The 12,706-nt window shown below is 38.6% G+C and overlaps 1 protein-coding gene across 2 annotated transcripts in view; it reads right to left on the bottom strand.

Moving 5' to 3' along the window:
• Window positions 1-12,706, bottom strand: part of TSPAN12 (tetraspanin 12) — a 91,771-nt gene that overhangs the window by 32,405 nt on the left and 46,660 nt on the right. For both annotated transcript variants that reach the window (XM_075274282.1, XM_075274283.1), the window contains exon 5: window positions 3,159-3,233. In XM_075274282.1, coding sequence (XP_075130383.1) covers window positions 3,159-3,233 — 75 coding nt within the window. The remainder of the gene's footprint in view (window positions 1-3,158; window positions 3,234-12,706) is intronic.

Raw genomic sequence — 12,706 nt, 5'->3', positions numbered from 1 at the left:
CCAAGTTACCCTTAAAGTATCCCATCCCCATAGAGCCCTGTGTATAAGTAGGACATGGCTATGGATTGTAAGTAAACAAACCGTCTGATAAGGAGATATAGAGGAGCAGTCTAAGGCTGCATTCACATGGAGTAAACGCTGGCGTTTTTTGTGTGTTTTTTGCACATAGCGCCGCGTTTACGCCGCGTAGCGTTAACGCCGCGTATACGCCGCGTTAACGCCGCGCTATTTAGCGGTGGCGTTGCCCGGCGTTAACGCGGCGTATACGCGGCGTTAACGCGACGCTACGCGGCGTAAACGCGGCGCTATGTGCAAAAAACACACAAAAAACGCCAGCGTTTACTCCATGTGAATGCAGCCTGACAAGTAGAAAAGGACACAGATTTCCTTAATGACAACACGTTTCCGCTGCGTTATTTTTCCTGCATCGGTTTTTACCTGTTTTTCGCTACATGGGGTCTTAGCACTTTTTGACTGTGGCTTGCTACATAGGGCCTTAGCCTTAAGCTGCTCGTAAATAGAAGTGAAACGCAACAGCAATAGAAAACCACTTTTTGAAAAACAAATGTGACTGTTGAGATCAGACAACATGGAAATATTCTTGTGCGATTATCCAGAATGGCATGTGCATGGCATGAATGGTTGCATTTGGCTGATCACTTGCCTAGTTGGCATTTAGTCTCTTGTGTTGCTGTTGGGTTCTGACCACATTGCGGCCATTCATTATCTTACGTGTATGGCTAGCTTTAGAAACTGTAATGTATTAAAGCATCAAAGTACTATAGAGAAGATCTACATGAAAAAAAATGTCTTTATTATTTGCTTCAAATCTGTTCAATAATAGGGGAAAAGTGTCATGTCCTTTGTGTGGCTTATAAAAGAACATATTTTGTTGCTGTTTCCAGACACTTCCCTATCAGCCTTGTATGACTAACTATGTAAGCAAATATTGTTTGACTTGGCACTGCAACTAATACAAATGAAAGACTGGAAACAGACTAGTGTTTTACAAGACATGTTATGGTCTGTAAAGTATAGATAAAATCCTACACAAACTGTTTGGGATACCTTGGTAATGTAAATAAATAGGTCTGCGGTCACACATCATAAAGATCAGGTATGTTTTGACAAGTTTAGAATGGTACAAGGAAATTTACACTAAAGTGACAAAAACATAAATGCAGTGTATACAAAGTATAAACACGCCCTTCTGTAACAGAGGTCTGTTATTTGCTGGAGTATAATGCCTGGCTCAGAAGTCTTCAGATTGTGCCCTATTATTGTAATTTGGGGGTGCCACTCATAAAGTAAAGGTTTTACAACAACACTACATCGAAATGAAAGCCTTTATTATACAATGCAATGTAAGGGGCATTCACTATGACACTGATCTGTAAACCTTCTAACATGCTCGATATTTTCAGCTCTGTGCACTGGTATTACAAAACACAAACATAATACTCATCTACAGCGTTAAATACAACTGTAGGTATAATCTATATATGGTACTGTATATGCAAAAAAGTGGTGTTGCTTATGTCTTAAGAGAAAAATTATTCTTAGAATCAAGGTAACATCTCATAAAATTGCATGGTGGGAAAACATCTTAGAGAAGAATAATATAGCTGACATTGCATATGTGGGTTTATATCATATTGACTAACTAACCAGTAATTCTTGTTGCATTGACGGATGGAACTTCTTTGTACATTTTGATAACTTAAAATTATATAAAAAATATTTAATATGATTGAAAGAGTAAAACTAACCTATTCAGGGCCTTTTATCTCCCCTTGCTAAACTCCAGCCAGATGGATCATACAGCATCTTGTTATAGACTGTAGTCATCTACTATGTTGTGATAAAGCAGATATTGTTCTAACTGTTGTGTGCATCAGTCATTGAATACTGTTGCTCTACATTTTATGTATGGCTATTATCTTAGAGGGTGAAGATTTCACCTGGGTGATTTATAGTTGATATGCTTGCACCCTCTCTCTTTTTTTTTTAGGTACATCCAAAACTGGTTGATGGTCAATTTTTCTATCTCTTGTACGTAAGGCAAAGTCAGTTTTTCCTGACCACTACACCACAGTCCTGGCAGAGGGGAGTATTTTCTCTGCCACTAGATTCAATGGCTGTTCAGTTAGGCACCAAGTCAGCTACGAGCTCTTGGGATATAGAACCAGCTGTAAACATTTTACCCATCATAACTTGAATCCCATGTTACCTGACATTAGCGGGAAGCTAAGGTCTTTTTTCATCCATTGCTAAACTCTGCCCAGGTGGATCACACAGAATATTGCACCTAACTATCTTCCCATTCTGAAGCAAATGCTCCACATCTCCCTTTCCATATTCGCACCTGTGGCCGCCACTACCATTTTCTACCAGAAGATAAATTTCCCAACCTTGACCACACTGACACTGAGCCCCCTCATTGAAAGGACACTGAAACAACAGTCCATAATGTATATGATCTCCCAGATATTCAGAGACTCAGTAGCTACTAGAGATTTTGGGGTGCCTGAAAAGACAGGTTCACTCCAGTTTTTGCAGACCACTTGTTCCATCACATAACGCATACAAGCATTACAAATACTAAATGATGAAAGATATCATCATCATCTGTTATGTTATATTGATACTGATGTTGTTGGTGCCATAGATATAAAGACATTGAAAAGTCGCTAATGTATGGCCAGCTTATAACTGGAAGGAATAAAGGAGAATATGACTTCACAGCTAATGTCAGTGTGCCATTCAGTAATAAAATATATATTAAAAACTTTGACATTAACAATATGAATTAAATATTACTTTTGACATTTGTATTTACTAGTGTTTTAATGGCCCCAAATCGAATTTTCTTACTGATAACCTATGCACAAGATGGGTCATGTATATGTTATCTGTGGGGCTCTGACACCTAGAGACCCTTCGCAAATCCTTAATTTCAGCAGTTTCTGTGTGCTGGAAGTTCCTAGTGGGGGAAGGGCGCGTGCAGCACTGCTCCTATTAGCTCTGTCCACTGAACAGCGGTGGTTCTAGTGATCTCCAGCGCCATTGTAGAAAGGTCATTAGTATGAAAATTCGATTTAGGGTCAGAAAGGCCTTTTAATCATTGAACCAGAATTTGCATTTTATTTTCAACATACCGTAATTTCCTGCTCATACGTCCATACTCCACATGCCAACTCAATGCAGAATATTACTAACAAGCTCCCAAAATACTGCAAAAGAAGAATCATGATTGTGATCATCACCATTTACATGCAATATACATATATAAAGAAACTTTGTAAATACTTTTCTTGTACTAAGTTCAATTCATTCAGCTCTCATCCAGATTTATGCTGGTTCAATATCCGCACAGATCTTGCTCTATCATTTGCATTCTAGTAAGGCTAGTGTCCTTATTACATCACATTACAGTAATCTGATTGTAGAAGATCAGCTATGATATCATGAGAGTATTTGTGTAAATATGAAATCTGAAAAAGTAACTCATAATTATTCTTCATTTTATGCACGTTTGTTATAAAATGTAAAACTGTGCAAAAGTACAACAGTATTTAAAAGAGATTTTCCAGAACTACATATAGTCCTCCTTAGGATAAACTGTGTGATTCATGAGAGTTCAACCACTGGACCACCCATAGATTGGCAGAATAATGTCTTTCCAAACAACATGGCAAGTGCTCTAAATTATATGCCACAACCAAATGCTTAAAGAGGTTTTGCCATCTCAGCAAATTGTCACAAATCCACAAAATAACTTGCAGCTTTCTCTGGTGCTCCCCTAACCACCATGCTGTTCGACTCAGGGGGACAGAAATCCCCCATTCTTCTGATTGGTGGGGGTCTGAGCAGTTGGACCCAATCTGCAAACTATCTCCTCGATGGCGCAACACCTTTAAAAGGTGTATTCCACAATTCCCATTTATTACTAGAGTACATGACAGGGGTCTAATGTGTGATCACTGGGGACCGCAATACTGGGACCCCAACAGATTACTAGAGTGATCACTGCACAATCATGGTGGAGAGACATTGAAATGGAGTAGAAGTCAATTATGCATGGTGCCCCTCCATTGAAACTCTATAGTACTGATGAACATAGCTGAGCACAGTACTCATATCTTTGTGAGTCTCATAGACACTGGGAGTCCATACTGTGTTTGTGTAATGAGGAGGAATGGGGCATTCGGTTAGAGTTCCAACTATTGGTCCCAAACAATTAGACATTTATCGCCTATTTGGTTGATAGGTGATAAACGTGGATTGTGATAATACCCGTTTAAAGGGGTTGTCCCATCTCAAAGATCCTATCCATACTGGTAATTTAAGAAATTGAAGGCTTTTCCTAAATATATTGTTTTAGAAATGTTGCTTTGTTTGCCTGCTATGTGAACTTATTCCTCTCATTGTTTACATAGTGTTGCTATAATTATGAATCCATGAGATAGGACAAGTGACGGCATTGAAGTGCCAGCAGGAGAATCAGCTCAGCTAATTGCAGTTTGCTGATAAAGCAGTTATTTCTCTATGTAAAAATACAGATAACACTGAGTCCATTCTGTACAAGCATATGCATATTATCTGATCTGCATAAGTATTGTGTGTCCCAATCAGCAAGGGGGAATGGGGGAATACAGAAAGTGAGAAGAAGAAACTGCAGGCAGACTGCTGAAACGAGAAGATGGGAAAACCCCTTTAAGTTCTTTTCCACACTTTTGGAATTCTAAAGTTACTGTAATTGTTTCGATATGTTCTCTTTCAATATGTCCATAGCATCCCATTAGCAGTAAATATCAAGGAAAAAGGACTTCTTTATTTTTTACCTTTTCCATCTATAGCAGCTTAAATAATACAAGATACTAAAATAACAATACATTCTCTTTACACAAAAAAAACAAACATCAGTATACCAAAACTACTAAGAATACAATTCAAAATAGTAAAGTGGAAAAACTACAATGCTGGATACTTTATATGTCCTAATAACCTAAAATAACCTAACAAAAGCTATCAGCTTGCTGTCTCCATAAGCTATAAACCTAAAATGACAGAGCATCACAACATGATGAAGCAGAGAGATAGCAGAACAGGATAAATAGATATAAACCAATTATGTTATGTCTTAGTCATACATGGCATTATATTATCCCGCCGTACAAAGAAGCATCTACTGTATGAGTTCAAGCAGTAGTACATGTACCCCAGATAGTACCTGTTGTGTCGCTAGGGAGTACGCTTACACTGTATATATACAGTATTGCAGATAATTTACAGAAATGTAGTGCATAGTTTATTAATGCTGAGGAACACGGAAGTAGATCATATGTATAGATTCCCCACACCACAAATACATTGAATCCTTTTACCTGTTACAGTAAATCAAATGTGTAACATCTAAAAAGTCCAGAAACCATTTCTGAATCAGATGTGGAATGACTATTTGTTAGCAATGGCACTTTAGCATGCTTTATATATGCTTTATTGTGTTTTGATCTAGTTGTGCCACAATGTCATAAAACTTTTGGGAAACATAAAAGTGTTGTGTGTGGCCACATTTAGTATCTCGCAAGGTTACATTAAATAAACAAACTACAACCTGGTAAGCAGGTGATAAATTCCAGCTTGTGCAGTGTTCAGACCAGCAACATCACAGATGCAGGAGTGAATTTATAGCTGTCAATTTATTTATTACTTTACAAACTGGATGGGATATAAAACAAGTAAAATACAAAGTGAATTCCAGAAATCTGGATAAAGCTCTAGAGCAACTGTGTGGTCCTTAGCTATAAATATTGGATATTTATGGCTTTGTTTTCTAGAACATTGATATACTGACTGAAATTATGGAATGTACTATCTAAGAAGCATAATGGCTGCACAACCAAATACAATACCTTAATATGGTGTAGCACATTACCAAACTGCTAAAATAATTAATTGTAGAATAATCCACTGAAATATATTTTACAACCATGTGTGAACTGGATAACTCAGGCCTGAAAAAAAGGCAAGAAGTCTGGACGATTTATCTGGTCTAATATAAAAGTGGACAAATATAAACATAAAACTGTATGGCTCAATTTAAGGTAAAGGATAAGGCACATAAAGACTGTATGATCCCAGCTTGCCCAATGACCTTTCTTTCCACCTGATATATATATATATACAGTCCTATGAAAAAGTTTGGGCACCCCTATTAATCTTAATCATTTTTAGTTCTAAATATTTTGGTGTTTATAACAGCCATTTCAGTTTGATATATCTAATAACTGATGGACACAGTAATATTTCAGGATTGAAATGAGGTTTATTGTACTAACAGAAAATGTGCAATATGCATTAAACCAAAATTTGACCGGTGCAAAAGTATGGGCACCTCAACAGAAAAGTGACATTAATATTTAGTAGATCCTCCTTTTGCAAAGATAACAGCCTCTAGTCGCTTCCTGTAGCTTTTAATCAGTTCCTGGATCCTGGATAAAGGTATTTTGGACAAACAATTCAAGTTCAGTTAAGTTAGATGGTCGCCGAGCATGGACAGCCCGCTTCAAATCATCCCACAGATGTTCAATGATATTCAGGTCTGGGGACTGGGATGGCCATTCCAGAACATTGTACTTGTTCCTCTGCATGAATGCCTGAGGATTTGGAGCGGTGTTTTGGATCATTGTCTTGCTGAAATATCCATCCCCGGCGTAACTTCAACTTCGTCCCTGATTCTTGAACATTATTCTCAAGAATCTGCTGATACTGAGTGGAATCCATGCGACTCTCAACTTTAACAAGATTCCCGATGCCGGCATTGGCCACACAGCCCCAAAGCATGATGGAACCTCCACCAAATTTTACAGTGGGTAGCATGTGTTTTTCTTGGAATGCTGTTTCTTTTTGGACGCCATGCATAACGCCTTTTTTTATAACCAAACAACTCAATTTTTGTTTCCAAAATGAAGCTGCCTTGTCCAAATGTGCTTTTTCATACCTCAGGCAACTCTATTTGTGGCGTACGTGCAGAAACGGCTTCTTTCTCATCACTCTCCCATACAGCTTCTATTTGTGCAAAGTGCGCTGTATAGTTGACCGATGCACAGTGACACCATCTGCAGCAAGATGATGCTGCAGCTCTTTGGAGGTGGTCTGTGGATTGTCCTTGACTGTTCTCACCATTCTTCTTCTCTGCCTTTCTGATATTTTTCTTGGCCTGCCACTTCTGGGCTTAACAAGAACTGTCCCTGTGGTCTTCCATTTCCTTACTATGTTCCTCACAGTGGAAACTGACAGGTTAAATCTCTGAGACAACTTTTTGTATGCTTCCCCTGAACAACTATGTTGAACAATCTTTGTTTTCAGATCATTTGAGAGTTGTTTTGAGTAGCCCATGATGCCACTCTTCAGAGGAGATTCAAATAGGAGATCAACTTGCAATTGGCCACCTTAAATACCTTTTCTTATGATTGGATACATCTCGCTATGAAGTTCAAAGCTCACTGAGGTTACAAAACCAATTTTGTGCTTCAGTAAGTCAGTAAAAAGTAGTTAGGGGAATTCAAATCAATAAAATGATAAGGGTGCCCATACTTTTGCACCGGTCAAATTTTGGTTTAATGCATATTGCACATTTTCTGTTAGTACAATAAACCTCATTTCAATCCTGAAATATTACTGTGTCCATCAGTTATTAGATATATCAAACTGAAATGGCTGTTGCAAACACCAAAATATTTAGAACAAAAAATGATTAAGATTAATAGGGGTGCCCAAACTTTGTCATAGGACTGTATATATATATATATATATATATCTCTTAATATATATAGATATATATATTGTTGTTTCTGTTAGACTTGTATTAAATCTACTTTTCATTGTGCTTCTAATCTGTCATCTAAATTTCAATTCTGAAATGATGGAAATGATAGATATCAACTTTATTTTCTACATGCATAGCTTACTTATGGAATAGAGTACCTGCTTCCATTTCTAGACCAATTTTTTGTCACATTAGGTTCCCTATTATAGTAGGGTAAAAGTTAATATAAACTTTAAAGTGTACCAATCCCTTCAGATGGCTTTTCAGGATAAAGCCTGGTTCGCATCTACGTTCAGTGTTCCGTTCGGGTAGTCAGCTTGGGGAAGAATAGAATACTGAACGTTCTGACAAGCAGTGAGCAATGAAAGCACATGGACCCCATAGACTATAATAGGGTCCGTGTGTTTTCTGTGCGGTGTCTGCACGAGTCATGCATAGAGGAAAGTAGTTAATGAAGTACTTTTTTTCTCTGCATGTTCCGTGCGGACACCACGCAGAAAACATACAGACCTCATTATAGTCTATGGGGTCCATGTTGTTTCATAAGCTCACCGCTTGTCAATGCGTTCAGTATTCTGTTCGGGGGGGGGGGGGGGTCCCAAGCGGACTCCCCAAACGGAATACCTAACGCAGATGTGAACCAGGCCTAAGCTAACATGTGATACGTTTCCGATGTGGGTTTTCCTGCATCTTTTTTTTTTTTTTTTTTGCTGTATCTTGCTATGTGGGGCCTTAGCCTAACTCAGAAACAGCTCAAGGCTCATATAGGATATATATCTAGAGAAGTACCGACTAGGGTTGAGCCGATCTTGAGATTTCAGGATCGTTTTTAAAATCCGATTTCTGATCATTTTCCATTCGAACCTGATCCCAATTCCGATCCTAATGCAAGTCAATGGAATTTTTTTAATAATCGGATTTTAAAAACGATCCTATTCACTAAACAGCATGGTTTAATTTTTAGACTCCACGCTGTGTAGTGATTAAAAAATCCCCCGGCTACTTAAGTCCCCCCTACTGTCCACTGCACTTCTTTCTACTTTGCATGTCTGCAGAGCACCGTATGTGCCTGAAGCAGAAGAGTAGATAGACATGTCAATGTACAGTAATGCAGATGTGGCAGAGTCCAGTATACGGCAAAGCAGAGAGGAAACAGAAGAGTAGATACTATCTATCTTCTGTTTCCTCGCTGCTATACCGTAGGAATGAATGGACGCAGCCGGCGCACAGGGGGTTAAGCAGCCGGACGCCGGCACAGGCTGTGTGCCGGCTGCATCCATTCATTCCTATGGGAGTGTGCTATTCGAAACGGCAGTTTCGAAGAGTACTTGCTCGTCTCTACTAGCTAACATTGTTAGTTTTCCCACAATGCTTGGCCAGTAGCAAAGCATTGTGGGAAATAACCTCCGACCTTGATCCCGCCTAAAAAGATCGGGATCGGAATTCTGATTGTGATCGTGAAATTTACTCGCTCATCAAACGGAATCCGATCTTTTCCGATCCCAATCGCTCAACCCTATAGTACTGACCTCTACTGATATGTACAAATTACTTTGGTTGTGATTAAGCATTTCTATTCAGCTTCAGCTGCAATCTGTTAACTCTCTCTCCTTCTGCTCACTCCTTCCCTCTCCATAGATTTCTATACCGCAGTTTGGTTTGTGATGGACAGAGCAGTGATTTTTACAGTGAAAGTCCTTCTGGAAGTGGGAGCTGGAAAACAGTCTAATAAGAGCTCAAAGAGGCATTTCTATATAAGATATATTGAGGGTTTGATTTTTTTGTAATCATCTGAACTATTCATTTATGTAGATTTTGTTGAAACAACAGTGCTTATTTAATGTCTTTAGGTACAGAAACTTTACTTTCCAGATACCTTACCTTTTCTATATTACTTACAGTACTTAAATGGTCACTAACTTTCAGGAAAATTAGTCTAACTTTTCCCTAATTAAAAATGTGCTGCTTTCTGCCCCTGTACAACCTCTCAAAAGTTCCAGCCACTAGGTGTCTATCTGCTAGATAATTTGAAATTCACGCTCTGTTGGGAAGGAAAGTTCCATCACCATAGATGCAAGACAGATCACTGTGAGTGGAGGGGGTGGGGGTCTGTTCTGTGTTCACATAGTGAATGGAAATGGGGTGGTTGATTCTCCTCACAGCAGATTGGTAAACTGCTTTCTCTGTGCAAAGGACTGAACATTCTGCAAATTTCACAATTTACAATGTAAGAAGATTATTCTATGTACTCGTATTCTGGCTGCTTGAAGGATTATAGATAGAATATCATTCCCAGACAGCAAACATCTTTCTTGATTGTGTTCATAGATTGTTTGGGTTTTTTTCCCTGTGTTTTAGCTGCATGCCTGCATGTATTTGCCTTGCAGTTGCAGTCTAGTGTTTCCAGATCTTCTATATTATAGACAATCGGGCATTTTCAGCTATTTTGCTATTGTACAGTTACTCCTGGAAGAATTAAATATAGAAAACCAAAAGTAACAGTAATTGATAGGGTAAGAGGACAGTCTCATCCTTATTGTACACGCCCACAGTCTCAGAAATAAGAGAAAAACGTACCAGCAGAAAAAGTGATAGGACTTAATGAATAAAGGCTTATACAGACATAGAACAGAATGCCCAGCTGGACCCTGACAATTTTTCAACTTCTCATGAAAACTCAGGTACCCATTAATGTTGTATGTACATTAAATATTAAAATACCTCTTATAACTACAGGATGCCTTCCACTAGATACCTGTGCTTTGTACTAAAAGTCATGGAGAATATCATGGAATGATTTTCACATGCACATCCCAAGGCAACAATACATAAAATATACAGCAATTTTCAAAGGAAAACTACTGTACACAGCAAGAAACAATCTATCAAGCTAGAGAATAACATCACAAAAGCTAGAGGAAAAATATTAATGATGATGACCTACAGAGTCAAACACAAAGAAGGACTCCATATTTAAAAGTAAATGTACTGACAGGCGCAAAGTATTTGGTGCAGTCACTGGACTTTACTTACAGGTACAAGTTCAAAACTTCTGGAAAACTTTTTATTTAACTAAGCTTGCAGAGATCAATGCATTGAGAAAAGCATTTTATGGTCTAGCAGCTATGTCATGGTGTAAACTGTCTTACCAAGCCCAGTTCTTCTCTGATGGTCAAGTCTAAAGGATTCAGGGATTTCTATACATTACAAGAACAGATCAATCTATTAATTCATTTTGATTATGAAAAAAATGAATGATGCCATATGCAGTACTTAAGTAATCCAAATGCAAAATGGTCCCGTGCATCACTGTTCAGTGTGGCACACAGGACCACCTGGAGGCTGAATATGAAGCGGAGACAAATGTTGCTGTAGGCAGGAGCAGGAATTGGAAAATATAAGCAGCAGGGGGATGACCTGACACTCTAAAGTCGTAAACTCAATAGCAGCCATTCCAGCTGCTGTGGCTGTTGTTCCGCCACCAATGAGTGCACTGATCTGGGTATCTTAACCTCACACAAAACTTGTAGAGCTAACTTCTGGCTAAAAATATTTTAATGAAATTAAAAAACAAAATCTGTTTGGCCAATTTACTAACTCTGTCATACTGCAGTTAGACAATACAAATGCACTTATACAAATAGACAAACCTAGACAGTCTTAAACTGCAATAAATTTATCACAGTGGATGATGCTGGATGACAACTATTGAGAACTGTATCACCTATGTGTTGCCTTAGTTTCAGAAGAAAAAAAAGTAAAATTTTGGAGCATTATCGTGCACAATGTTACATCTTAAAGAGGACCTTCCACCGATTTGGGCACAGGCAGTTCTATATACTGCTGGAAAGCTGACAGTGCGCTGAATTCAGCGCACTGTCGGCTTTCCTGATCTATACCCCGGGTAAAGCGCTATCAGTACTGGTACTGTAGCTCTTTACAGTCAGAAGGGCGTTCCTGACAATCAGTCAGGAACGTCCTTCTCCACAGCAGCGCCTATTGCGCTGTACTGTGTGAGTGGGGAGGAACGCCCCCTCCCTCTGCTCACAGTGCTCATCCATAGACGAGTATTATCAGGAGAGGAGGGGAGCGTTCCTCCCCGCTCACACAGTACAGCGCAATAGGCGCTGCTGTGGAGAAGGACGTTCCTGACTCACTGTCAGAAACGTCCTTCTGACTGTAAAGAGCTACGGTACCAGCACTGCTAGCTCTTTACCCACAGATTGGGAAAGCCAACAGTGTGCTGAATTCAGCGCACTGTCGGCTTTCCAGCAGTATAGAACTGCCTGTGCCCAAATTGGTGAAAGGTCCTCTTTAAGCCCTGCCCTGCCTCCTTTTCAGACATGTGAAAAATGTGTAAAATGACAGATAACTGTCATAAAGTGTTCATATTTGTATTTATGTATTTATTATGTGTTATGTATTGTGTGTTTATTATGCAGTTATTTTGTGGATGATGCACATTTTTCTTGCAGCTCAGAGGGGTATTAAAAGATTTTCTGGGGTTCTATTAATACGGACAGATGGGTGTTACCATTTATGTATGTCAACAGAGTGTTACTAAACACCTTGACATTAACCAACAAATGTTGACAGTATATATATATATATATATATATATATATATATATATATATATATATATATGTGTGTGTGTGTACAACACAAAGTTCTAAGTAAGTTGCTTTGGAATTATTATTTCATAGGGATACAAAGTATTTACTAAAACAAACATGTCCGAGCAGACAAATCCTCTTATCAGGGAATTGCCATTGATGTTATACACAAACAAAACCTCAGATCAACAGTGAAAACAAAGCAGAATTTGAAAATGTACAATTTTACAAGAAATCAGAGAAGTCAGCAAAGACAGAA

This window comes from Leptodactylus fuscus, chromosome 5 (genome assembly GCF_031893055.1).
Source record: "Leptodactylus fuscus isolate aLepFus1 chromosome 5, aLepFus1.hap2, whole genome shotgun sequence".
Classification (NCBI taxonomy): domain Eukaryota; kingdom Metazoa; phylum Chordata; class Amphibia; order Anura; family Leptodactylidae; genus Leptodactylus; species Leptodactylus fuscus.
Note: the sequence above shows the minus strand (reverse complement) of the source record. Positions and strands in the feature narration are given on the sequence as shown.